Here is a 26751-nt window from a genome sequence, read left to right as displayed (position 1 = left end):
CTCTTTTGGTTTGTCTCCCTCCTGACCCCATCTTGTTTCATTTTTTCCTTCCCTACCCCCCAAACCCTGCACTTTGCTTCTCAAATTCCTCATATCAGGGGGATCATATGATAATTGTCTTTCTCCGATTGACTTATTTCGCTCAGCATAACACCATCTAGTTCCATCCGCGTTGTTGCAAATGGCAAGATTTCATGTCTTTTGGTGGCTGCATAGTATTCATATATATATATATATATATATATATATATGCCACATCTTCTTTATCCATTCATCTGTCGATGGACATCTACGCTCTTTTCATAGTTTGGCTATTGTGAACATTGTTGGTATAAACATTAGGGTGTATGTACCCCTTTGGATCACTACATTTGTATCTTTAGGGTAAATACCCAGTAGTGCAATTGCTGGGTCGTAGGGTAGCTCTATTTTCAACTTTTTGAGGAATCTCCATGCTGTTTCCCAGAGTGGCTGCACCAGCTTGCATTCCCACCAACAGTGCAGGAGGGCTTCCCTTTCTCTGCATCCTTGCCAGCATCTGTCATTTCCTGACTTGTTAATTTTAGCCATTCTGATTGGTGTGAGGTGGTATCTCATTGTGGATTTGATTGGCAAGTCTTATTTAGGGTCTAAAAAGATTTTATACACTTCGAAGAGACAGAGAAAGAGCTTTACTATTGCAAAATTTCTCAAGGTAATGCTCTAAAAAAAGGGAAGGGAAGGAAATCTCTTCCTTTATTTTCGACAGAGAAAATGAAGGCTCATTTCTCATTCATTTCGTCCTTACATCAGGCGGGAGCCCTTCCGTGTTAGCCCGTGGTTATTAGCAACCGTGCCCTTCAGGGTACTTGCGGTGCTCATCAGCTTAAAATGGATTCATCCATTCCTTTATTCATTGGATTATAATTAAATCTTACATTTCCAGAAACAAGCCTGGACTTCGTTGATTCAGAAGTGAGTTAGACAGATTCCTTTCATCAAAGAAATGATCTTCCTTGAAGGGGGAGAGACAATAAATAGATAAACAAATAAATGTACTTTATTTATTTGTAAGTGAATTACAGGAGCTGTTAAGGATATGAAGCAAAAAGGACCACACTTGATGGGAAGTGTTATTTTAGGAAAAACTTTTTTTTTTAATTTTAAGAAAAATTACGTGGAGGTTGTATTTAAGCTAAGATGTGAAGGAGGAGATGGGGTTCTCCAAGGGAAGAGGAGGGTCATAAGGAAAGAGAAATTGAGAAAAAGTTTGAGATTTGGGGCCTGAACAAGAGAATGAATCTAAGTGACAGTTACTATGCATGAGGACATAGGGAAAATGTACATTGGAAGTTTGAGATGCCTTTTTTTTTTCTTCAATATTTTATTTATTTGACAGAGAGAGATCACAAGTAGGCAGAGAGGCAAGCAGAGAGGCAGGCAGAGAGAAAGGGGGAAGCAGGCTCCCTGCTGAGCAGAGAGCCCAATGCGGAGCTCTATCCCAGGACCCTGAGATCATGACCTGAGCTGAAGGCAGAGGCTTAACCCACTGAGCCACCCAGGTGCCCCTGAGCTGCCTTTTAAATATCAAAGTATAAATGTTAAGAAGACAAAAAGCTACATAGTTTTAAACTATGTAGATGCCTAGGAAGGATATGTAAATGTGGGAGTCATCAGGATATAGACCTCATTTAAATCAGGAATCCAGACACCCTTTTCTGGCTATGATGGAGTGGATGGTGGAAGCCTCATGCTCCCACGAAAACCAGATTAAAAAGGAAATATGATTTTAAGAAATGAATCTGTATGACATCATCAGAGAGCAGCCTAGGAAACTAGGATCTGAGTGGGCAGATGGCAAAAGGAAGTGAACCAGAGAGCCAAGGGCTGTTAATAGCAGGAGAGAGCCTGAAAACCCAGGCCCCTGGAGGTCTGGGGAGGGCGGTTGCTAAGGGTCAGAGAAGTAAGCAAAACAAAGATTGAACTTTCCAAATCCAAGGAAGCCAGGATTTGGGTGGCCAGTGTTCTAGGGAAAGGAGGCAGGAGGATGAGACCCCAATGTATGATTTGTTTCTCCTTCCTCTTGAGGCATTTGCCAAATTCTTGGACTACATGGAGTCAGGGAATAAGAATTTGGACAGAAAGCCTCTAAAACATCTCTGAGTCTCTCAGGGATAGAGAGGAAAACACTACATTTCAAGACCCAGCAAAGTATAGAGGCCCTTATGATTAGATCGATGGAACATAATACTGAATCCAGGAATGGACCAACATATGTCACGATCACCTGATTTTCAACAAAGCTGTCAGTGAACTGTAGTAGAGAAAAAACCACCTTTTCCACACGTGGTGCTATATCAGATGGAAAGCTGCACAGAAAAACTAATTCGCAAGGAACTACAGACTTAAATATAAACGCCCAAAACAATAAAGATCCAAGCAAAAAGTAACTTTGTGGTAGGCAAATGTACCTGAAAGAGGAAAAGAACAATTTGTTAAAGAAAAAATGGATTGGGGCGCCTGGGTGGCTCAGTCGTGAAGCGTCTGTCTTCAGCTCCCATTGTGACCCCAGAGTCCTGGGATCGAGTCCCACATCGGGCTCCCTGCTCGGTGGGGAGCCTGCTTCTCCCTCTCCCATTCCCCCTGCTTGTGTTCCCTCTCTCACTGCGTCTCTCTCTGTCAAATAAATGGGTGGAATCTTAAGAAAGAAAAACAGAAAATGGATAAACTGGGCTTCATTCAGAACTTCTGTTTATCAAAGTCAGTCCCTCCTGTAAACTGAGATTCAGGATGGGAAATTCATTCCATGCTTGGGTAGAGTGCAAGGTGGAAAAGGACCCTGCGGGTGGCTCGGGGCTTAGTAAGAACAGGGGCAAGGACTAAGGCATGTTCCCAGGGGTTGGGAAAGGGAGGGAGTAGGGGCATTCAGGCCTTGAATGTGCAGCCTCTGCACCTGCGAAGGCCCATTCTGGCAGGAGAGAGCCTCGGATTCCTCCCATGGGTGAGGAGGAGACTCTTATGTTGCAGGACCTCCCCAAGGCATAACTGGGTGGGAGCGGGGCTCCTTGCTGACCTGAGGCTTCCATCCTTTCTTGGTACTTACAGATGACCCTACAGGTTGGCAGCCAGCCAGCCAGTCCCCCGCCCCATGCTAATGTTTCCTCTGCTACCTTTGTTCCCCTTTGTTTACAATCTTTCTCATACACGTATTCATTCATGCATGCACGCAGTAAACCAAATATTTACTAAATACCTCCAAGGTGCCAGGCACGGTGTCAGGTCTCTGGACTGATCGGACCCAACTTCAAGAGGCTGGGAGCTCAACAGAGAGCAAGAGTTGCTGCCCGTGGCTCCCTGGAGCCAGCCAGCCTAACCCTACTTCTACCTTCTGTCTCTCTCTCTTCCAGGCGAGTCAGAGAGATCAGGGAAGTGAAGCCTGAGTCCTCTCCCTGGTGAGCACCCCCTGCTCACAAAAGGGACTAGGATGAGTAAGCACACATTCGGTATTTGCTGAGTCAATGATGCATTACAGGGCTGTGCCTGTGACCAGAAGGATGCAATTTAAAGTCACAGGAGACTTGGGAATGCAACAAGCATAAACTGCAAATCTTGGTGCCATCTCTGCTCTCCCTCTGCCCCACCCCAGATCTGTGGTGTCTCTGAGAAAAGAGACCTTGTACATGCCCGATACCCTGACTTTTGTGTCTGCTGCCCAGAGGACACATCTGTCTCTCTTTTAAGATTTTATTTATTCACTTGAGAGAGAGAGAGCACAAGCAGAGGGAGGGGCAAAGGGAGAGGGAGAAGCAGACTTCCCACTGAGCAGGGAGCCCCACTCGGGGCGCGATCCCAGGTTGCTGAGACCAGGATCCGAGCTGAAGGCAGCTGATTAACTGACTAAGCCACCCGAGGACACATCTCTTGAGAGCCTGCTCTCGTGAACAGTGGTGCTTATGTTCACAGGCTCAACAGGAAAGTAGCGAAGAAAGAAACGGTTCTCAACTGGCCGGCTCCCCAAGGCTCAGTGCTGAGGAAGCAGATAGAAACATCCATCTTCTCCTGAAAAAGGTATATTTGTACACGTTGGATTTTTTTAAAGATTTATTTATTTATTTGAGAGAGAGAGAGAGAGAGAGAGCACGTGCTCGAGGGCAAGCAGGAGTGGCAGAGGCAGAGGGAGAGAGAATTTTAAGGAGACTGCACTGAGCGCAGAGCCCGACATGAGGCTAGATCTCATGACCCTGGGGTCACAACCCAAGCCCAACTGTGCCAGCTAGGCACTGCTCTTTGTGCATGTTTAAAAGCTGCTGCCTGAGGGTCAGACTTCCAGTCAGCCTGAATCCAGTGCTGACCAAGATCCTCCCCTTTGAGATGCTGACACATCTTGGCATACCTTCAGCGATTAGGCGCCGCTAAAGAGAAAGTAGGTGACTTGGACAATCAGCAGAGCTTGGGAGACAAGCAAGAGATAGGGCAGGATTGACTGATAAGGTTAATCTCCCACCTGAGGCCACTCTGCCGCTCGCCAAGACTGGGAGAGGTGAATGACCACACAGAGAGTCGAGGACCACGGAGAAACAGAGGCATGTGTTCCAAATGAAAGAACAAGATAAAACCTCAGAAAAAGACCTTAATGAAACAAAGAGAAGTGATTTCCCTGATCTGGAGAAGAAAGGATGAACAGAACACAGAGAAAAAAAGAGAGGGAGATCGCGAGACAAAGTCAGTTTGAAATCACCATTCTTACCCTTTGGAGGGTAAGAGTGGGCAGCAGCCTGAAGATCCGTTCTCACAGTCAATGTCCTGGACCATGAGAGATGGAAGGAAGCTTATCACCAAATTCCAGTCCCGTGTGTTGTTTTGTTTTGTGGGTATTTTGTCATTTTATTGATTCCACATTGGACAGGCTTTTAAAATTTTAGAGAGGGTAAGACCAAGGATGTATTAGAATTGAGTGCTTTTTGGGACATCTAACTGACATAGATATATTCAAATCATTTGTGTATAGAGTTGTGTATACACACACACACATATATATATGTGTGTGTGTATATATATACATACACACACACACTGTATGTAACTATAATTCATTCTGGGAAACTTAAGATTTTCCCCACAAGTGTTGTAAATATTTAGTTAGTTTTTGTTTTAATTTTCTGGATTTGAGGCTTTTAAAAAAATTCCAGGGGTACCTGGACGGCTTAGTCAATGGACATCTGCCTTCAGCTCGGGTCATGATCCCAGGGTCCTAGGATCAGGTCCTGCATCGGGCTCCCTGCTCAGCAGGAAGCCTGCTTCTCCCTCTGCCTGCTGCTCCCCCTACTTGTGCTCTCTCTCTGACAAATAAATAAATCAAATCTTTTTAAAAATTCCAGTATAATTAACATACAGTGTAAAATAGTTTCAGGTGTACATTATAACCATGCAACAGTTCTAAACATGACTCAGCGCCCATCACAGTAAGTGATCCTCTTGATCCCTTTCCCCTATTTCACCCACCCCTCACCCCCCACCCCCGGTAACCATCAATTTGTTCTCTCTGGTTTGTTTGTTTTTTTTAAGATTTTATTTATTTATTTGACAGAGAGAGATCACAAGTAGGCAGAGAGGCAGGCAGAGAGAGAGGAAGGGAAGCAGGCTCCCTGCTGATCAGAGAGCCCGATGCGGAACTTGATCCCAGGACCCTGAGATCATGACCTCAGCCGAAGGCAGCGGCTTAACCCACTGAGCCACCCAGGCGCCCTCTCTGTTTTTTTTTGTATCTTTTTTCCTTTGTTCATTTGTTTTGTTTCTTAAATTCCACTTATGAGTGAAATCATATGGTATTTGTATTTCTCGGACTAATTTCGCTTAGCACGATATCTTCTAGAGCCATTCATGTTGTTGTAAATGGCAGCGTTTCATTCTTTTTTACAGCCAAGTATCCCTTGTGCGTGTATGTGTGCGTATATATTCCATATATATGTATATATACATATCTTCTTTACCCATTTGTCTATTGATGGACACTTGGGCTGCCTACATATCTTGGCTATTGTAAATAATGCTGTATAAACATATGGGGGCATATATCTTTTTGAATTAGTAGTAGAAATATTGGATCATAGGGTAGTTCTATTTTTAATTATTTATTTATTTTAAAAATTTTTATAAAGATTTTATTTATTTCTTTGAGAGAGAGACAGTGAGAGAGAGCATGAGAGGGGAGAAGGTCAGAGGGAGAAGCAGACTCCCCTTGGAGCTGGGAGCCTGATCCCAGGACTCCAGGATCATGACCTGAGCTGAAGACAGTTGCTTAACCAACTGAGCCACCCAGGTGCCCTAACTTTTTTTTTAAACATCAGACAGCTCGTGGGGCACCTGGGTGGCTCAGTGGCTTATGCCTCTGCCTTTGGCTCAGATCCCGATTCCAGGGTCCTGGGATCGAGCCCCACATCGGGCTCTCTGCTCAGCAGGGAGACCGCTTCCCCCTCTCTCTCTGCCTACTTGTGATTTCTCTCTCTGTGTCAAATAAAGAAATAAAATATTTTTTAAAAACATCAGGCATATCTTTTTTTTAATGATTTTACTTATTTATTTGACAGAGAGAGCACAAGCAGGCAGAGAGGCAGGCAGAGAGAGAGGGAGAAGCCAGCTACCCACTGAGCAGGGAGCCCAATATGGGGCTCGATCCCAGGATCCTGGGATCATGAACCGAGCAGAAGGCAGTCACTTAATCTACTGAGTCACTCAGGTGCACCTCTATTTTTAATTTTTGAGGAACCTTCATGCTGTTCTCCACAGTGGCTGACCCAGTTTGCATTCCTACTAGCAGCACACGAGGGTTCCTCTTTCTCGCCAACACCTGTTGTTTCTTGTGTTTTTTATTTTAGGCGTTCTGACAGGTGTGCAGTCCCATGTGCCATTGGCCCATACATGAATATATATGAAGAAAAGCTGAGGATCAAGGTCTAATAAATTTGAACATACATTTTTGTTGGTATTAAAGTGTAAAGAGTCAGTTAAGAGCTTGCTCATTCATTTGAATTAGATAAACCGAAAAACAGATTATAATTTTATAATCAGTAAAATGGCATTGTTCAGGGAAACTGAGTTAGAAAGGACTAGAATTACTGATATGAAAGATACTGGAAGACTCCCTTTATCTCTCTCCTGAAACCAGAATTTTTTTGTTTATGATAATTTCTTTCTCTTTAAAGCACATTCTCTCTCTCTCTTTTTTTTTTTAAGTTTTTATTTATTTATTTGACAGAGATTACAAGTAGGCAGAGAGGCAGGCGGGGGGGGGGGGGCAGGCTCCCGCTGAGCAGAGAGCCCGATGCGGGGCTCCATCCCACGATCCTGAGATCATGACCTGAGCCGAAGGCAGAGGCTTAACCCTCTGAGCCACCCAGGTGCCCTGAAGGACGTTCTCTTCAAACTGATTGTCTATGAACCTAATTCAACAGAATGAAAAATGTGTCCTCCCATAGTTGGCAGGTTTGTACTTGATAGGCCTGTCATGGTGGAAGATTTTCCACTGCAAATTCTGAGGAAGAAGACACTTACCCCTGAAAAGCCCAATCTGGTTTTGGATAATGGAGTAGATAACATTGTAGGGAAAACAGGCCTTCCAAGAACCACTCCTGTGGGTCAGGCTGGAGGCAGCAGTTCAAGGAAAGGGGTGGTCATCACTGAGCCTCACAGAGGAACTCATAGAAAATACTGGAATCAGTAATCAAGTTCTTGGAAGAAAAAAACTGGGTCACAAGAGAAAGGTACCACCTGTGGGAGCCATCTCTGATGGTCCCTATGCCCTTAGCAGGGCCTCTGTGGGAAAGTCCGTGTGGCCCATGCTTTTTCCTCCCACCGGGAAGTGGAATGCGCAAAGGTGGAAACCCAGGGCTGTGCTGGTGCTAGAAGATAGGCCCTGATGGCAAATTCCGTGTCCCAAAATAGACAGATAAACATGCCAAGCAGAGTGCCTGGGTGGCTCAGTCGGTTAAGCATCTGCTTTGGTTCAGTTCATGATCTCGAGGTTCTGGTATTGAGTCCACATTGGGCTCCATGCTCAGCGGGAAGCCTGCTTCTCCCTCTCCTTCTGCTGCTCCCCCTGCTTGTGCTCTCTTTTTAATAAATAAATAAAATCTTACAAAAAAAAAAAAAAGTGCCAAGCTGATTCCCTGCCCTGGTGATTTGGAACTTAAAGGGTGACACACAGAGACTTGAATTTGGTGAATGCGAGTGTGTCCGTGGAAAACTCCTAAACTTCTGACAAGTTCATCCGCCCCTGAGCGGCCCCAGACTCTGCACTTTCGGTTCCCAGCACCAAAGAAGGTCCCGTGGAACAGGTTTAAACAATGGACACGAACAAGCAGGTGCTGGGGGGGGGGGGGGCGTGCCCTCAGCAGCGTGGATCTGGCCCGGGGTCGGAGGCCGAAGCGTGCCCACCTGCGGCCTGTTTCGGTCGGAACCCAATGAGCTCCGGGTGGGGATCCTCCCGAGTGCTGCAGACTTGGGCCAAGACTTTAAATTCGGAGCAGCCGGAGAGGTTACCGGATGGAGGTTCAGACCGTGCAAGATGGCGGTCCCCGTGCCTGATGTGCCGCTCTTGAAAATCTTCTCCTTCCTGGACGCATTCAGCTTGCTCCAGGCTTCCCGAGTGAACAGGGTAAATGCTCTCCACAGGCCGCCCTCTGTTGGGGGGCCCCCCTCCCCCCCCACCTCCCCTTCCACGGGTCGTCACACAGACCCCCTTCACCGCAGCCCCTCCGCGCTGGCCTCTCGGCGACCCCAGCCTGGGGCCCACGCAGCCTCCGTCCTCGCTTACGTCTACCCTGTTCCGGCCCCTTCCTTCGGCTCCCACAGACCCAGTGCCCGGGTTTCAGCTGCCCGTCTTGACCAGCTGGAGCGCCAGGTCGCAGAAGAGCCGAGGGATGCGCTGGGTTTTGGGGGGCTAGCCTCCTTCGCTCTGAGGGCCTCGCCTTTTGTTAAACGAAAAGGGCAGACGAATATCCAGGTGTCGCTGCGCGGATCAAATGGTCCACTTGAAGCCCCGGGAAACTGCCAGTGTTTCTCCCACAAGAATTCCAAGCACCTGTCTTTGCCGCAGTGGGCCTCTGTGGTTACCGTGTCCTGGTCCCCCCAGTCTGGGAGGGCTTGGAGAGCCGGGCTGGTGGCTGGTTTACCGCTGAGAGGAGGGCCTGGCTTCCAGAACAGAGGAGAGCAGAGGAAGAGCCAGCCTTGGGGTACTGACCGCCTGCTTACCTCTTCCTTTCTCCCCCTCAGTGCTGGAACAGGCTTGCAGAGAATGACCAGCTGTGGAGGTGAGCAAGGGAAGGGTAAGGCGGGAAGGCAGGGGTGTCCCCTGGGAGGGAGAGGACATCCCAGTGTGTACCGAGGGGGCCTGGGTGGGGCTGCGCTGGGAGAGGCACGAATGCGGCTTACAGTGAGGAAAGGGTTCATGAGACCTGAGCTACTGAGGAGGGAGCTGACGGGGGCTGCCTCTGGGGCTGATGACTCTGTTTCCAGAAACCTGTGTCTGAGGAAATGGAGCTTCTGCAGCTTCTCCCCATGCCCGGGCTCACAGACCTGGAAGCAGTTCTTCCTCAGACAGACAAAGCTGGAGCACCGGATGGCGAGGGTGAAGCCAGAGGACTTTATCTTCAGAGAAGCAAGTGGGAACCTCGGTACGGGGATAGGGTCCGCTAAAGGAACATGACAATATGGTTTTAAGAAACACACTGTCTCTCTCCCCCGTGTCTTCATTCAGTGAAGACAAAGAAAATGAAGGCTTAGTGGGACTGGGTTGCTGTGGTCACGGTCAAGGTCTCCCTCCATCTTCTCTTGTCCCCCACTGTCTATGGTGCGTGGAGAGACCAGAGTGATCTTTACATGAGCTAAAATCAGGCCCTGTGACTTACTTTCTCCAAAGGCCTCCCGTTCCTCATAGAATAAAGATTTTAAACAAAAAGGAAACTGAGTAACAGGCGTTCTACCATTAACTTTATTCCTAATACCTCTTTTAAAACTCAGGACAGAGTGGTGCCTAAGTGGCTCAGTTGGTTAAGCGTCTGCCTTCGGCTCAGGTCATGATCTCGGGTTCCTGGGATCAAGCCTCACATCAGGCTCCCTGCTCAGTGGGGAGCCTGCTTCTCCTTCTCCCTTTGCCTGCTGCTCCCCCTGCTTGTGCTCTCTCTCTCTGACAAAGAAATAAAATATTAAAAAAAAAAAACTCAGAACATTCTCTGATGGAGACCTCTTTATCCTCATTTTACATGTATGGAAACTGAAATGGAGGAGGAAAAATAAGTCGGCCAGTGCCTCAGGCCAATCTGCAGCAGGAACCTACGTATGGATGACTCTAGAACCAGCTCCTCCTCTTCTCCATAATTGTTTCCCAAACTCTTCTTAAGAGGGTGCAGGAAAACTTCGTTATCTTTCCAGAGTCCCTTTTATTCAACTGGGCCATCCCTCAACTATCTGGTGAGCCAGTCTTATCTGTGTTTCCTTCTAGGAATCTTAGGACCTATGGCTTATCTGTCAGGATATGGCAACGCAGTGGGTGGAGAGGAGAAGTCAGTCATTTGTACAGTGTCATCAAAGCACATGCTTTATGCCTGGGACCTGCAGGAAGTGAGTATGGCCATCGAGGAGCACAAAGAAGGTCTTGTCGAATCCACCCTGTCCCACACAGGTGGCAAGTGCTGGGGGGCGGGAATGGTACTTGGAATTGGTGAGAGACAGAGTTTCAAATTGGGTCTTTTAACTGGTAATCTGGGACCTTTCCATTTAGATGGTAGACACACAGAAAATTCACTTTTTAATGTGTAGGGGTTTTTTTAAGATTTTATTTATTTGACCGAGATCACAAGTAGGTAGAGAGGCAGGCAGAGAGAGAGAGGAGGAAGTAGGCTCCCTGCAGAGCAGAGAGCCCGATGTGGGGTTTGATCCCAGGACCCTGAGATCCATGACCTGAGCCAAAGGCAGAGACAACCCACTGAGCCACCCAGGCGCCCATCTTTTTTTTTTTTTTTTTTTTTTTAATTTTAAAGATTTTATTTATTTGTCAGCATGCACAAGCAGGGGGAGAGCAGGCTCCCCACTGAGCAGGGAGCCCAATGCAGGACCCGATCCCAGGACCCCGGGGTCATGACCTGAGCAGACACCTAACTGACTGAGCCACCCAGGCACCCCTTATGTGTGTTTCTCCATATAGATTTGTACAGGGACTTACTTTCTAGTGGTAACGTGGAACAGCTGTGAGATAAACTTGGGCTGTTGTGCCTTTCCATGACCTATTCTACTTCTCTCTCAACTGTTGGCATTTGTTATGTTGGCTTTTTCAGAAAGTGGTCTCCAGCTCTAGTCACTTCCAGGGTAGACCAAGGTCTTCTACATCAGGACCAGTAAATGTAGTGCAAGAATCATTAGGTGGGGAATCAGAAGACCCCAAAATGGGTCACAAGTTATTGTATTTTTCTTGGCCTTCCCTGTTTGTATTTCTCTCCTCCCTGTGAAAAGTATTTAATGACCATTTTTCACACAGGGTCTTGTGAACTATGACAAGTAAACCCTTTATGAATATATGAGGTAGCAGGAGAATGATGAAATAAGTCTAGAAGGGACTCCTAAAGTTATACAATTTAAAAAAAGATTTTATTTGATAGAAGAGAACATAAGCAGGGGGAGCAGCAGAGGGAGAGGAAGAAGCAGGCTCCCCGCTGAGCAGCAAGCCCGATGCAGGACTCGATCCCAGGATCCCGGCAGACACTTAACTGACTGAGCCAAAGGCAGACACTTAGCTGACTGAGCCGCCTGGGCGCCCCTGAACTTACACAATGTTATATGTCAATTACATTTCACTAAAGCTGAGAAAATCAGGCACTCTCTTGGATAATTTGCTCCAGAGGAAACCAGTCACCATGTCCCTGAGGACATCCAAGCAGCCAAGTGGATGGACTACTTGGCAAAGATCTCTGGCCTTCTGCCAACAGCCATCTTTGCAGTCCTGTGAGTGAATCACATTGGAAGCTAACTTTCTGGCCTTCAGATTGTGTCCACAGTCAACCAAGTGAGGAACCCGAAACCAGAGCCACTCAGTGACTCCCCGCCCGAGTTTTGGACCGACGGAAGGTGTGTGAGATAAGTGTTTCTTCCTTTGAGCTGCTATGGTGTTTGTTAGGCAGCAACAGATAACAGATTTTAGTACTCCTTTTCTTGATTATAAATTTAAGGTGTGGAAGAAGCTTTAGAACCAGGCAGTGAAAAGAAGCTGGAGAAACCCTGAGGAGAGTTTGGGACTTTGAGGAGACCTAGCAGAAACCTAGTGGCCTGCCATAAAGCCACCAGTGAAGACCAAGGGAAATGTAAACAAGGGTATTGGACACCAGAGGAAACCGGGTTCTTGTTGCAGCTGGAGAAAATTTAGCAACATTGTCACCCCCCGAATGTAAAAAGGAGCGAATAGATCCAAGGAATTGAATGCTCTTGCCAAGGAGAATTCTAGGCAGAATGCTGAGTGCGGGCCACGGCTTGCTGCTTGTAGTAAAACAAGAGAAGGAGAGGAGAAAATGATGGTCAGATAAGAGAGCCAAAGCTTGCTGGTTCCGAAAATTTGCAGTCTTTCAAGATGGCAAATGGTGCTAAGATTTAAGGCCAAGACTGCAAGCAAGATCAGTGCAGGGCAGTGTTAATAAGCCATACCATAAAGGTGAAGCCAAAGTGGTGACCACAACGTTCTTTTCGACCTCAGAAAGAACTAAGAGGGTGCCTCAGAACCGAGGTCAAGCCATGGACCTCACAGGGTGAAGCCTCATCCTCAACAGACCCAGCCGCCACCCAGGGTGTCGGGATTCCTCTCAAAACCTTGTGGGTGGGGCTCTTGTCTAATGACGTCAACTCCTGTAGGTTCCTTTGGAGACCCACAAAGTTTTCTCAAAGTTTTCTTATGTGTGTTTCTCCATATAGATTTGTACAGGGACTTACTTTCTAGTGGTAACGTGGAACAGCTGTGAGATAAACTTGGGCTGTTGTGCCTTTCCATGACCTACTTCTCTCTCAACTGTTGGCATTTGTTATGTTGGCTTTTTCAGAAAGCCTATTGGCAAGGGTGCTGCCAGCTTGGATATACAGGGGCTGAAATATCCCAACAGGAAAAAAGGCATTTGAATCCTGAACTCTTACAGGGAAGAAGCACCTGTGACCCTACTCAGCTACTGATTTGGGCCACCGGGTAGGGACGGGGCAGCATAACGCAGAAGGCAGACCCAAGAGCCTAGAGAGCGGAGCCAAGAGTCCTGAAGAATCTTTCCTGGACCTTGAGTCCTGGTCAGTGTACTACCAGCACATTGTCATTAGATCTCGAATTTTCTGTGCAGCAGGGATTCCCACCCCTCTACTGCCCTTTCCCCCCACCCCGGATGAGACGGTCTATAATGTTATCCTTACCTATGGTATAATGTCCTATCCTTGTATGTTGGGGATGGGGGTCAGACAACTTAGATATTTCTGAGGTTTTCACATCAACATGAGCTGAATCTAAAGAACCTCATCTCCTTAACGAGATCCAGATTTTACGATGATGCTGTAACGGTGAGCTATCTGGGGGCATGGGCGATGGCGAGTGTACTTTGCATGTGGGAGAGAGGTGAGTTATTAGGGACTGCAGGGTGCAGTGTGTCTGCCAATCTGGAAGATAGCCTCCATATTCACGATCCTAGGTAGTCTACTCCCACCCTGAATCGGGCTGACCTTGGTAACCAATTGGACATTGCAGAAATGATGGTGTGTAACTTCCGAAGCTATGTCCTGAAAGACACTTCTTCTCTCTTGAGTCACTGGCTCCAAGAGAGCCAGCCACAGTGTTAGGAGGGCCCTTAAAATGCCCTGCAGGGAAGGTCTGTGTGGCGAAGTACTGAGGGCTGCAGGTAGCCAGCCCCAACTTGCTGGCCAAATGAGTTGACCATCTTGAGCCTTATCCTTATGAAGATGACTTCAACCCCGTAAGAGACCCCTAGTCACAAACTACCCAGCCAAGCTGTACCTAAATTTCTTTAATTTAATTTAATTTAATTTATTTGAGAGAGAGCATGAGAGAGGGTCAGAGGAAGAAGCAGACTCCCTGCCAAGCAGGGAGCCTGATTTGGGACTCTATCCCAGGACTCCAGGATCATGACCTGAGCCATCAATAGTTGCTTAACCAACTGAGCCACCCAGGCGCCCCATGTACCTAAATTTCTAACAGACACTGAGAGAACAAAAACTTCTGTTTTAACCACTCAGATTTTTGGGAGAGGGTTTATTATTATTTATTTTGCTTATTTCAAAAGCTTCTAGTGTAGTTAACATCCAGTATTAGACTAGCTTCAGGTCTGCAATGTAGCAATTCAGCAATTCTGTACATCACCTGGTGCTCGTCATGACAAGGGCAGTCCTTAATCCCCATCACCTGTTTCCCTTATCGCCCACTCCGCCCCTCTGGTAACTGTTCACTTGAGTTATGAGTTTGTTTGGGGGCTTATCTCTTTTCTGTTTTGTTAAATTCCACATTTGAGTGAAATCATATGCTATTTGTCTTTCTCTGACTTCACTTAACATGATACCCTTTAGATCCATCCATGTTGATGCAAAGGGCAACGCTTCATTCTTTTTCATGGCCAAGTAATAGTGTGTGTGTGTGTGTCTGTCTGTCTGTCTTTATCCATTCATCTATTGATGGACACTTGGGTTGCTTCCATATGTTGGCTATTGTAAATAATGCTGCAATGAACATAAGAATGCATAGAGCTTTTTTTTTTTTTTAAAGATTTTATTTATTTATTTAGACAGCCAGAGATCACAAGTAGGCAGAGAGAGAGAGGAGGAAGCAGGCTCCCCACTGATCAGAGAGCCCAATGCAGGACTCGATCACAGGATCCCGAGATCATGACCTGAGCTGAAGGCAGAGGCTTAACCCACTGAGCCACCCAGGTGCCCAAGAATGCATAGAGCTTTTCAAATTACATTTTCCTTTTTTTCAGCTAAATACCCAGTAAGGACTTGCTGGACCATGTGGTAGTTCTATTTTTAATTTTTTGATTCTGTTTTCCACAGCGGCTGCCCCAGTTTGCATTCCCACCAACAGGGCACAAGGGTTCCTTTCTCTCTGCACCCTCGTGAGCACTTGTTGGTCATTGCATTATTGACTTTAGCCATTCTGACTGGTGTGAGATGATATTGTGGTTTTGATCTTAAGCCACCCAATTTTGGGATGACTTCTTGCACAGTGTTACAGTGTTACAGACCAAAATGGTGATTACATTTGGGGAGTGTGGAGAAGTTAATAGAGCAAGTACTGGTCGGCTTAGAGGGAGTTATATGATCAATTTGTAATAACTGAATTTTACATATATTTTTGTGTTCTTTTTGATATACTTCACAATTTTTTTTAAAAGATTTTATTTATTTATTTGACAGAGATCACAAGTAGGCAGAGAGGCAGGCAGAGACAGAGGAAAGGAAGCAGGCTCCCTGCTGAGCAGAGAGCCCCATGCGGTGCTTGGTCCCAGGACCCTGGGATCATGACCTAAGCTGAAGGCAGAGGCTTTAACCCATTGAGCCACCCAGGCGCCCCAACAATTTTTTAAAGGCTAAAGAGAAGGGAAACTTTCTTTTGTCTTATCTGCAATGTACAAGATTGATGATGGAATAATAATTATGAGAGTTGATATTCTTTGAATTCCTACTGTGGACTAGGCAGAATTCTTTTTTTTTTTTTTAAGATTATTTATTTGGGGGGCGCCTGGTTGGCTCCATGGGTTAAGCCTCTGTCTTCAGCTCAGGTCATGATCTCGGAGTCCTGGGATCGAGTCCCACATCGGGCTCTCTGCTCAGCGGGGAGCCTCCTTCCTCCTCTCTCTCTCTCTCTGCCTGTCTCTCTGCCTACTTGTGATCACTGTCTGTGAAATAAAATCTTTAAAAAATATATTTGGGGTAGGGGGAGAGGGAGACAGAAACCCAAGCAAATTCTGCGTGGAGCCTGACATGGAGTTCAATCTCACAACCCTGAGATCATGACTTGAACTGAAACCAAGAGTCAGATGTTTAACCGACAGAGCTACCCTGGCATCCCTAGGCAGAAAGAATTCAAAAAGACTATTTCATGTGCTGTGAAATGTAATACGAGAGCCCTGTAAGAAGCCACAACTGGTAAGTAACTTGCTGAATTGTAACACCTTTAGTAAGAGGCAGAACTCACTTGAGCTCAGAAGCCCGATCATTCTTTATGCTGATTGATCGCACAGTGAAATCTTGCCTTGAACGTACTGTGATGTTCCTTTTCTGTGCTCACTACTCCTCAAATAACTAAGATGTTTAGAATTTTCTTATTCTTTTGCCAGAAGCAAAAAATGGATCTGGAGGAAACTTCCAAATAAACACTGGCAGAAAGAAAGCCCAGTAGGTGTGAAGAGTTCCTTGCACACCTACAGTGTCCTCTCATTCTCTAGGGCACTATGATCTGGTCCAGCCCCGCCCAGCAGTCGAGCATCATGCGTCTGGCGACCCTCCCTCAGATGCATCTTGCGTTCACTGCAGATTTGGAGGGAACAGTCAAAGTGTGGAATTGTCAGGATGCGGAAGCCCTGGCTACTCTCACCATGCCACAGGCCTGTTTTTCCTTGGAAATCTGTTTCACAAAAGATGGCCCCTTCTTGATGGTAAGTGAGCCCTGCACCTAGAGAGGGCCCACAGAACAAAATGCCCGCTGCCTTGACAGGTGTTGTGCCCCCATGACTGTCCCATTACTGTCTGTCTTCTTGGAGTCCTCCCTACCACAAACCCTGAGAGCCCAAACATACCCATGAATATTGGCCATAAAAACTCTGCTACCATCTTGGCCTTTGATCTACCACAAGTGTGTTTTCCCTAGTCATTCTTCCAGAAAAGAAAAAAAAAAGCCTCCCTGAATGATTCCTATCTATGTCTCTTCTTTCAAGTGTGTATTGTACAGTACTTGACCTTGGACAGGGATTATGGAGAGAGAGCCATGGGTTTGGGAAGACGTGAAAAAAGAACAGTGTTGATGTGCTGTGAGTAACTATTCTTGAGAAGAGTGGGGCTTAGGAACTTGTATTTTTGGGGATCATTCTCACGATGCTGAGGTAGCTTTTCCTTTCCATTATGGGATCAAAGAAACTGTTATGTTTTGCAACTGACAGTGCTGCCTTCTGAGGGCTCTAGGATTTCCTGTCTCCTTCTGTTGATGTGGTGGTGGTGCTTTGGTCTTAGGTAGGCAACTCTGAAGGTGACCTGTACACACTGACAGTCCCGGAGCTAAGGCATGTCTCTAAAGTCAATGCATTCAAATACAGTGTTGACCTCCTACACTGCTCTCCCGACAAGAAATGGATCTTTGCATCTGGGACACATCAGAATATCTTGCCAGTGGTAAGCGGTGCTCTGTGCTTTAATTTTGGGAGGAGAGGGTCAAGCATGAGCAAAGTGGGGTTTAGGAGGTGTTGGAGAACCTGCAGAACTCAGGGAGGACTACACACGGTGCTCCCACCTCTCAAAGGCCGTATCACACGTAGAATCCATTTTTGGAGCCAAGAAACAATGTTCTTTGAAGTGATAGGGTCTGGTTGCAAAAAAATAAGTTAATAAAAGTTTACTCATGAAGCCTGAATCAGCCAAAGAGCTAGAGGAAGGTGAGAGAGGTCTCAAGAAGGTAGGATCTTTGGTAACCTTTTAGCTTTCCTTTATTTTACTTTTATCCACCTTGGCTGGAGGGGACAAAGAAGTCCAGAGGTAAATGAGAACATATCAGCCTACAGATGTCCCTCTGAGAAAGTCTGTGGCTGTTGAGTCCACCATTTTTACCATGTGGCATGTGCACACCTCACACCAGAGAGCGAGGAGCTGAGTGGAGGCAGCAACAGCCGAACAGCCCATGATGAGTTTGCCAAGAAGGGAAAAATGTATCCAACCAATGACAGCTTGATCTGGGCTCCAGTGTGGCCAGATGATTCTGTAGCTCCAAGCACACCAGGAAGAACAGCTTTGGTGGCTTTGCTCTCCGTGTGACCATGACAGGCAGAAGAGGAAGCCAGTTCTTGGATGTCAGAGACAGGCAGAGGCTACTCAGTGCTTCCTAAGATTCCGAATAAAGCTTTGGCCACAAAACAAGTAGGCTCCATGTCCAGTGTGGGGCCTGAACTCCTGACCTTGAGATCAGGAGTCACATGCTCTACTGACGGAGCCAGCCAGGTGCTCCCACAAAACAAGGGCTTTCAGGGAGGTCTTTCTGGAGTTGCTCCTGTCCTGACCTGCTGTCACTTCTCCCTTCATCTAACCGCATGTGCAATACCCTCTCCCCAGGTGTTCCTCACAGAGAGCTTGCTGAAACCGGCAGAAGGCAAAAGCCCTCTGTCCCTCTCTATCCCGTATTCATCGTGCTGCAGGGCCTGCTGGGCCCCAAGGAGGACAAGCAGGATAACAGTGATGTATCGAAGAGGCTCTTTCAGAAAGACCGGATTTACCACCTTCGAGCTAACAGCTGAGAGGACGGGGGACAGAACAGACATCCAAGGTAGGCTGTGCCACATGGGAGACACGGTTTCTAGACCCTTCCACCCGTGTATTCTTTGGAAGCCTTAATTCTGTGGAAAGGGGGCAGGGGGTTTCTTTAACCCGAGCCTGCAGGCCTCTCCTGCCCATGCTTGTACTTCTACTATGTTCCACAAGCCCTCCACCCCCTTAGGCAGGTCTGTTCAGATTCCAATCCTGCTGCAGGGCCTGGATCCAAAAGCCTCCTCTGTGCCTGACCTGTTACTGCCCACCACCCCCTGTTGTGGGGTCCGGGCACCTGTTACTGTGGTCCATGACCTGTATCTGTCACTAGCCTGCCCTTCATCTTCATCAGCAGACTGAGGTCCCCTGAAAGGAGGTAGTGTGTGTTTGCATTCTGCGTAAAGCTCTTGTGCGGACTCAAGGATCCCCAGTTCGCCCGCACGGATGTGTGTGTGTTTTGTATGAACACAGCCCACCAGGTTGCAACTTTCCTGTTGCCGCCTCACATGGAGAGTCCTGTGTGGATGGGAGTCGGAGACGGAAATGTGATCGTCTTTGAGAGCGGGCCGTCCTTATTCCTCTTCACCATCAGTGGCCACCTGCTGCAGCGATTTGAGGACCACCAGAGGACCATTGGCAACTTATGGGTGGTAGGTACGAGCCTCCGCCCACCGCCCGGCGCTCGGACGCGGGGCTGCTCATCCCAGGTGTCCTTTGTAGGATTCTGTGCACGTCCTCAGCACGTCCATGGATGACTCTCTGCATTTGTACATGTGGGAAGAGGAAGGCCGTTACCCATACCTCAAGAGCTGCTGTCACCTGGAGCACGTGGGCAGGGACTCGGCGCCGAGCTGGTAAGCCCTGCTTCTGCGACTTCAGCTTTCCTCAAAGATTCCAACTCTTCCATATGAAAAAATGAAGGGCTAATAAGTGAGGTTTAAAAAAAAAAATTTGTGTGTGTGTGTAAATAAACTTGGATCCAAAAAGAGAATTGCTAGCTCTTGGGATATGTTCACAGCCCATGCAGTACATGTCAAAAGGCTTTCCTGTCTTTATTTGCAAGGTTTATACCTTTTTTTGAGTTCATCATTTGGGTTGCTGCTTTTTGTGTTTTTTTTTTTTTTTAAGATTTTATTTATTTTTTTGACAGACGGAGATCACAACTAGGCAGAAAGGCAAGCAGAGAGAGAGGAGGAAGCGGGCTTCCCGCTGAGCAGAGAGCTCGATGTGGGGCTCGATCCCGGGACTCTGGGATCATGACCTGAACTGAAGGCAGAGGCTTAACCCACTGAGCCACCCAGGTGCCTCCTTTTTTTTTTAAGATTTTATTTGGGAGAGAAAATGAGCAGGAGCAGAGGCAGAGGGAGAAGTGGGCTCCCAACTGAGCAGGGAGCCTGACGTGGGGCTCGATCCTAGGATCCTGAGATCATGACGTTGATCTGAAGGCAGATACTTGGCCGAATGAGCCACCCAGGCACCTCTCAGTAATTTTAAATACTTCCCCTTCATATCACACATTCCATATTGTGTAGCATTATGTCTTTTATCTATCTAATTTCTTTTAACAATATAAAGAAATTTATGTATTTCCCCCAGAGTGCAGTTGTCCAACAAAGTGTGAGTTTTGACAAAAACATAGTCTTTTAATCAGAAGTCTTTTAATCAGAATATTTCCATCATCCCCCAAGTTTTCTTAGGCTCCGTTGCAGACTGTCCCTCCTTCCATCCCCAGCACCAGGCAACCACTGATCTGCTTTCTGTCCCTATTAATTAGTTTACATTTTCTAAGCCTTTATGTAAATGGAATTATATAGTATGTATCCCTTTGTGTCTTGCTTCTCTCGGTGAGCGTGGTTTTCAAGATTCACGCTCCTGTGGTGTATCAGGAATTCACTCCCTTTAGTTGCTGAGTGGTGAGGGCCCTATTGTAGAGATGGACCACAGTTCATCACCTTGCCAGCTGAGGGTCATTTATGTTGTTTGTAGCTTGGGATGAACATGTTTCCATATTTACCTAAGAGGGGAACTGTTGGGTCATATGGTATGTTTGACCTTATAAGAAACTGCAAAACACTTTCCTAGGGGCGGGCTGTCTTTTCATTCCTACTTGTTTTTTTTCCGGTTTTGTTTTGTTGACTACTTTACATTCTGATAGGTGTGTAGTATGCTCTCATTATAGTTGTAATGTCAGGCAGCTTTTCATTTGCTTATTTGCCATATCTTCTTTGGTGAAGCATTGGTTCAAATCGTTTGTATGTTTTTTAGTTGGGTTGTTTATTAATATCTATATATTTGGAATATAAATTTTTTTATCAGATAAGGATTTGCAAATATTTTCTCCCATTTTGTGGCTTGTCTTTCTACTCTAACAGTATCTTTCAAAGAGCAGGTGTTCTTAATTTTGAATCTCCAATTTTTCTTCTAAAATGATTGGGCTCTGGATGTGTATCTAGGAAATCTTTGCCTAACCTGAGGTCACTAAGGTTTTCCCCTTTGTTTTTGTCAAAATTGTATAGTTTGAGATTTTACATTTAAGTCTATTATCCATTTTAAATTAAATTTTATATAGGGTAAGATCTAGATCAAGGTTTCTTTTTCTTTTTACATACAGGTATTTAATTATTCAGCACCATTTGTGGGGGGAGAGTTCTTTCTCCATTGAATTTCCTTTACATCTTCGCCAAAAATTGACCATATATGTTATATAACATATATGTTTTAATTTTATATGTATATATATTAATGTTATGTGTATATATGTAAATATCCATGTTATATAACATGTTGATTTCGAGATTTTTTTGTCCCAAGGACCTATGTGTCTATCCTTTCTCTAATAACACACTACTTTGAAGTGTAACTTCATAGAAATTTTAAAATCTGATGTGTGTCCTCCACTTTGTTCTTTTGCAAAATTACTTTGACTATTCTGTTTCCCTTGTTTTCAACATATTTTTTTGTGTTTTTTCCCCCTACATATATTTTAGAATAATTTTGTAAATGTCTATAAAAATTCTGCTGGTGGGGGGCCCCTGGCTGGCTCAGTCTTTGGAGCATGTATCTCTTGATCTTGGGTAGTGAGGTTGAGTCCCACACTGGTTATAGAGATTACTTAAGGGAATTTAAAAAATAGAATTAAGGGCTCCTGGCTGGCTCAGTCGGAAGAGCATGCAACTCTTCATATCAGGTTTTGAGCCCCACATTGGGTGTAGAGATTAAATATATCAAAAAATCAGAATTCTACTCAGACACACAAAAATTCTGCTGGAGTTCATACTGGAATTCTATTGGATCTATAAATTTTAGGCGGGGGAATGGCATCTTTACAATTGAGTCTTCCTATCCATGAACCTTATGTCTCTTCAATTTATTTAGGTCTTCCTTATTTTATCAAGTGTTTTGTAGTTTTCAGGATACAGCTTTTGCAAATCTTTTGTAAGACTATATCTAAGTATTTAGTGGTTTGAGTGCTACTGTAACAGTAATATCTAATTTTATATCCTACAACCTTGTTAAACTATTATTCAAATAGCTCTTATTAATCTGTAGATATTTTGTGACTTTCCATGTATACAATCATGTCATCTGTCAATAGACAGATTTTTTCCCTTTGTCTTCCAATCCGTATGTCTTTTAGTCCTTGTTCTTGACTTACTGCATTGGATAGAACTTTCAATAACCAGGGGTGCCTGGTTGACTTAGTTGATAGAGCATGTAGCTCTTAAACCTGGGATCATGAGTTCAAGCCCCATGTTGAATGTAGAGTTTACTTTAAAAAACAAAAAACTCTCCAGTAACAATATTGGAGTGGAGAGCAGATTCCTTGACTTTGATAGAAAAGTGTTGCGTCTTTCACAATTATGAAATTCACTGTATGTTCTTGTAGTTACCGTTTATTAGGTTGAGGAAGTCCCATTCTAGCTCTTTTGTGTTTAGGGTTTTTATCATGAGTAGATGTTTAATTTTGCCAATGGTTTTCCTGCACCAATTCCTGAGCATATGATTTTTCGTTTTTAGATTGTTAACAAGACAAATTACAGTGATTTTTTTTCTTTTTAAGATTCTGATTAGAGAACCCATGCATGGGGGGTGGAGAGGGGGAAACGAACTTTCCGTGGAGCAGGGAGCCTAATGCAGTGTTAGATCCCAGGACCCTGGGAACCAGGACCTGAGCCAAAGGAAGATGCTTAAGTGCTTAACTGACTGAGCCACCCAGGTGCCCCATAACCATGAATTCTTTATTTTTTTAAAAGAATTTTTATAAAGATTCTATTTATTTGAGAGCATACATGACCAGCATGTATGTGTGTGTGAGAGAGAGAGTGCACACATGTGCGCAGGCAGGGGATTGGGGCAGCCAGAAAAGCAGACTTCCCATCAAGCAGGGAGCCCAACTTGGGACTGGATCCCAGGACCCTGGGATCAAGACCTAAGTGGAAGGCAGATGCTCAACTGACTGAGCCAACCAGGTGCTCCAACTGTGAATTCTTTAATGGTTATAGTACCATTCAGATGATAGATGATACCATTCTGGTAGTTTGTGGTTTTCCAGTAATTAGTCATTTCATCTAACTTGTTAGTCATTTCATCTTTTTCCTTTTAGTCTTTTACATATCTGTAGATTTCAACTCCTTCACTCCTGATACTGGTAATTTCTTTTCTTTTTTCTTTGTCAGTCTTATACACACACACACACACACACACACCCCATATATATATCTATATATCAATATATAGATATATATATTTAAAGATAAATATATATATAATATAAAACCATATATATATATATGGTTTTATTTGAGAGAGAGAGCATGAGAAGGGGGTGGTCAGAGGGAGAAGCAGGCTCCCCACTGAGCAGGGAACTTGATGTGAGGCTCAATTCCAGGACTCAGGTATCATAACCTGAGATGAAGGCAGATGCTTAACCAATTGAGCCACCCAGGTGCCCCCTTTGTTGGTCTTAATAGAGATTTATCAACTTTAATTATCTCTTCAAAGAAATAGCTTTTTTGTTTTGTCTTTTTTTTTTTCTTCTGTTTCATCTCAACTCTTTAATTTTCTTCCTTTTTGTTTTGGTTTGTTTTTCTAATTTTTGAGGTAGAAACTTTAGATTATTGCTTTGAGATCTTTTTTTTTTTTTTTTTTTTTTTTTAAGATTTGAGAATGTGTGAGTGAGCTATGGGAGGCACAGAGGGGAAAAAAGAGGGAGAGAATCTCAAGCAGACCCCCTGCTGAGTATGGAGGCCAACACAGGCCCCCTCCCACAACCCTGAGATCACAACCAGAGCCAAAACCAAGAATTGGTCACCCAGGTGTCCCAAGACCTCTCTTTTTAAATATTAGCATTTGATGCTCTAAATTCCTCACTAAGCACTGCTTTGGCTGCAACTTACAAATTTCAACTGATTGTATTTTCATTTTTACTCAGTTCCATATACTTTTAAAAATTCCCTTTCCCCTTTTGACCCATGGATTGACTGTTTTCCAGTTTTTATTTAAATTCTAGTTAGTCAAGGGGCACCTGGGTGACTCAGTGAGTTAAAGCCTCTGCCTTTGGCTCAGGTCATGATCCCAGGGTCCTGGGATCGAGTCCCACATCGGGCTCTGTGCTCAGTAGGGAGCCTGCTTCCTCTTCTCTCTCTGCCTGCCTCTCTGCCTACTTGTGATCTGTCAGATAAAAAATTAAATCTATTTGTAAAAATTCCAGTTAGTCAACATATAATATAATATTAGTTTCAGGAGTAAAGACCCATGGATTATTCAAAAGTATGTTAATTTCTCAAGTGTTTGTATATTTTATTGCTATATTTTTGATTTCTAGTTTAAATCACTTATAGAGAGCACACTCCACAATTGTTTTTTTCTTCTATGTCTGTCAAACTTTGCTTTATGACCAGGGAATGGTGTATGTTGGTGAATATTTGATTTGTGCCTGAAAAGAATGTGTACCCTGCTCTTGTTGGGTAGAATGTTCTGTAATTGCCAATGACATTGTCTTATCTGTTTCAGTTCCTCCATACCCCTCCTGATTATTGATCTAGTGGTTCTATCAGTTATGAGAGAAGATAGTAAAATTTTCTGATTAAAGGAAAAAGAGATCCACATTTATAAACTCCATCAGTTTTTATTTCATGTATTTTTGCAGCCCTGTTACTTGGTACATATACATTTAGTATTATTATGTCTTCTTGCTTAGTTGGCCCTCTTATGTTTGTGTAGTGTCTCTCCTTGTCCTTGGCAATTTTCTTTGCTTTGAGATCTATTTTGTTATTAACTTAGCTACTCCAACTCTCTCGATTAATGTCTGTATGTGACATTGTTTTCCATTTCTTTACTTCCAGTCTACTTATATGATTATAGCTGAAATAAGTTTCTTATAGACAACATCTAATTGGCTTGTGATTTTTATGCATATGGTGCACAGATCTGTCTTTCCACAGGTGTAATTATTTCAGCATTTGGGAAATGTTATGTTATTTCCTTCTGGCTTCTATGGTATCCAATGAGAGATCTGTTTTTCGAAGTGTTGTTCTTCTATAGATAAGTGTCACTTTTCTCGGGCTGATTTCAAGTGACTTTTAGTCTTTTGTGTTTTTGGAAAAGGAACCATTGTGCTCCAGTTCCCACTTACAGGTGAGGTGATGTTCATGGTAGCTCTAGGTGATGTTTTTGCAACTGTGCTTGGTTTGCTTTCTATAGTCGTGACAGTGGAGGCTCTAACTATACTTGATACAGAAACTGGAGGAGTAGGTGGAGTTGGTGTGGTGGTGGTGGTCGGTGTACCATCTGTGGGAGCACTACCTTGAGTAGTCATGCTTGAACTGGCATCTAGTGTGCCTGACTGGATGGCTGAGGTTACAAGGGGGAGGATAAGAACAGTGAGGGGAGTAAGGGCTTTCATTTGAGATGTTCTTGCTGGGCCATCCAAGGAGGAAATCTCAAGTTATTGTTAGTCTTTAGATCTCACCTAACTTTTTTTGCTCTATAGGTTTACCAAATTTGAGGAGTTTTTAGCTATTACTTTTCTCTGTGGGGCTTGAAGGCAAGAGGAAGGAGGGCCACCTCTACTCACCTTAGTGCAGGGGAGGAGATGGGCAATAAGGCTCTACCTCAATCTTTGCAGGAGAGGGGTAAAGGCACTAGCCTTGCTTGGGTTAGTGCAAGGCAGGGATGGTCAGCAGAACTCTTATCCCCTGCCTCCGCCCAGTTTCTCCTGGAGAAGAGGGGTCGATCACCTCATTAGTACAGGGTGAGAATGGTTGACGGGGCCATGCCCCACAATCTCTACATCACCCCCGTAGGGCGGGAGGCATGGCCTCTTTTAGTACTCACCTGAGAGGGCAGGTATCGGCAAAGGGAACAGAATTCTATTTTAAAATATTCTCTGAGGGTGCCTGGGTATCTGTTAGTTAAGCATCTACATGCACTCAGGTCATGATCTTGGGGCCCTGGGATTGAGCCCTGTATGGGTCTCCCTGCTCAGTGGGGAGTCTGTTTCTCCCTCTTCCTCTCCCCTCCCCCTGCTCGTACCCTTGCTAGCACTCTCCAATGAATAATAATTTTTTAAAAACCTTTAAAAATATTCTCTCATCATTACTAAATAATATCTCTGATTTGCTATTATCTTGAGAATTCTGGCAGTGTTATCTAAAGCAGGTTGGGATCTCAACACTTGCAATTAATAATCACCATAACTGGGGCACCTGGGTGGCTCAGTGGCTTAAGCCTCTGCCTTTGGCTCAGGGTCCTGGGATCAAGCCCTGCATCGGGCTCTCTGCTCAGCAGGGAGTCTGCTTCCCCCTCTCTGCTTGCCTCTCTGTCTACTTGTGATTCTCTCTCTGTCAAATAAATAAATTAAATATTTTTTAAAAAATCACCGTAACTGTGTCAGATCTGTGCAGTCAAAACCAAATCTAAGAATAACTTCAGCGATCAGAGGACCAATTGATTTGGGAAGAATATCCGTATCTGTGTCAGGTTCACATTTAGTAGTATCAGCAATGGATATAACTACTTTCCCACTTGTCCACTGATGATCTTGTCTTTTCCTGTTGGCAGCTATGTCTCCAAAGCAATATGCGATAACATGAGCATTGTATGTGTGGTGTCGAGACTTCGTGAATCCAGCATTCTGGTGATGTATTCCTTGCGTGTGTAATGTGGAAACTAATGGAATTAACCTCACATCATCTCTCTCAATGTAGTAAAGAGAATTCTGTTTGTAAACCGAGAATGACT

The 26751-nt window shown here is 44.9% G+C and overlaps 1 protein-coding gene across 1 annotated transcript in view; it reads left to right on the top strand.

Moving 5' to 3' along the window:
* FBXW12 (F-box and WD repeat domain containing 12) overlaps positions 1–26751 on the top strand; it is a 62190-nt gene extending 35439 nt beyond the window's left edge. The window contains exons 4-12 of the mRNA XM_082704515.1: positions 9250–9287; positions 9493–9650; positions 10478–10596; positions 16449–16658; positions 17230–17388; positions 18319–18529; positions 18982–19160; positions 19231–19364; positions 26572–26751. Coding sequence (XP_082560641.1) covers positions 9250–9287; positions 9493–9650; positions 10478–10596; positions 16449–16658; positions 17230–17388; positions 18319–18529; positions 18982–19160; positions 19231–19364; positions 26572–26671 — 1308 coding nt within the window. The 3' untranslated portion in view covers positions 26672–26751. The remainder of the gene's footprint in view (positions 1–9249; positions 9288–9492; positions 9651–10477; positions 10597–16448; positions 16659–17229; positions 17389–18318; positions 18530–18981; positions 19161–19230; positions 19365–26571) is intronic.

The sequence above is a fragment of the Mustela nivalis genome (assembly GCF_964662115.1).
Source record: "Mustela nivalis genome assembly, chromosome: 1".
Classification (NCBI taxonomy): Eukaryota; Metazoa; Chordata; class Mammalia; order Carnivora; family Mustelidae; genus Mustela; species Mustela nivalis.
This window is presented reverse-complemented; position numbering and strand designations above follow the sequence as displayed.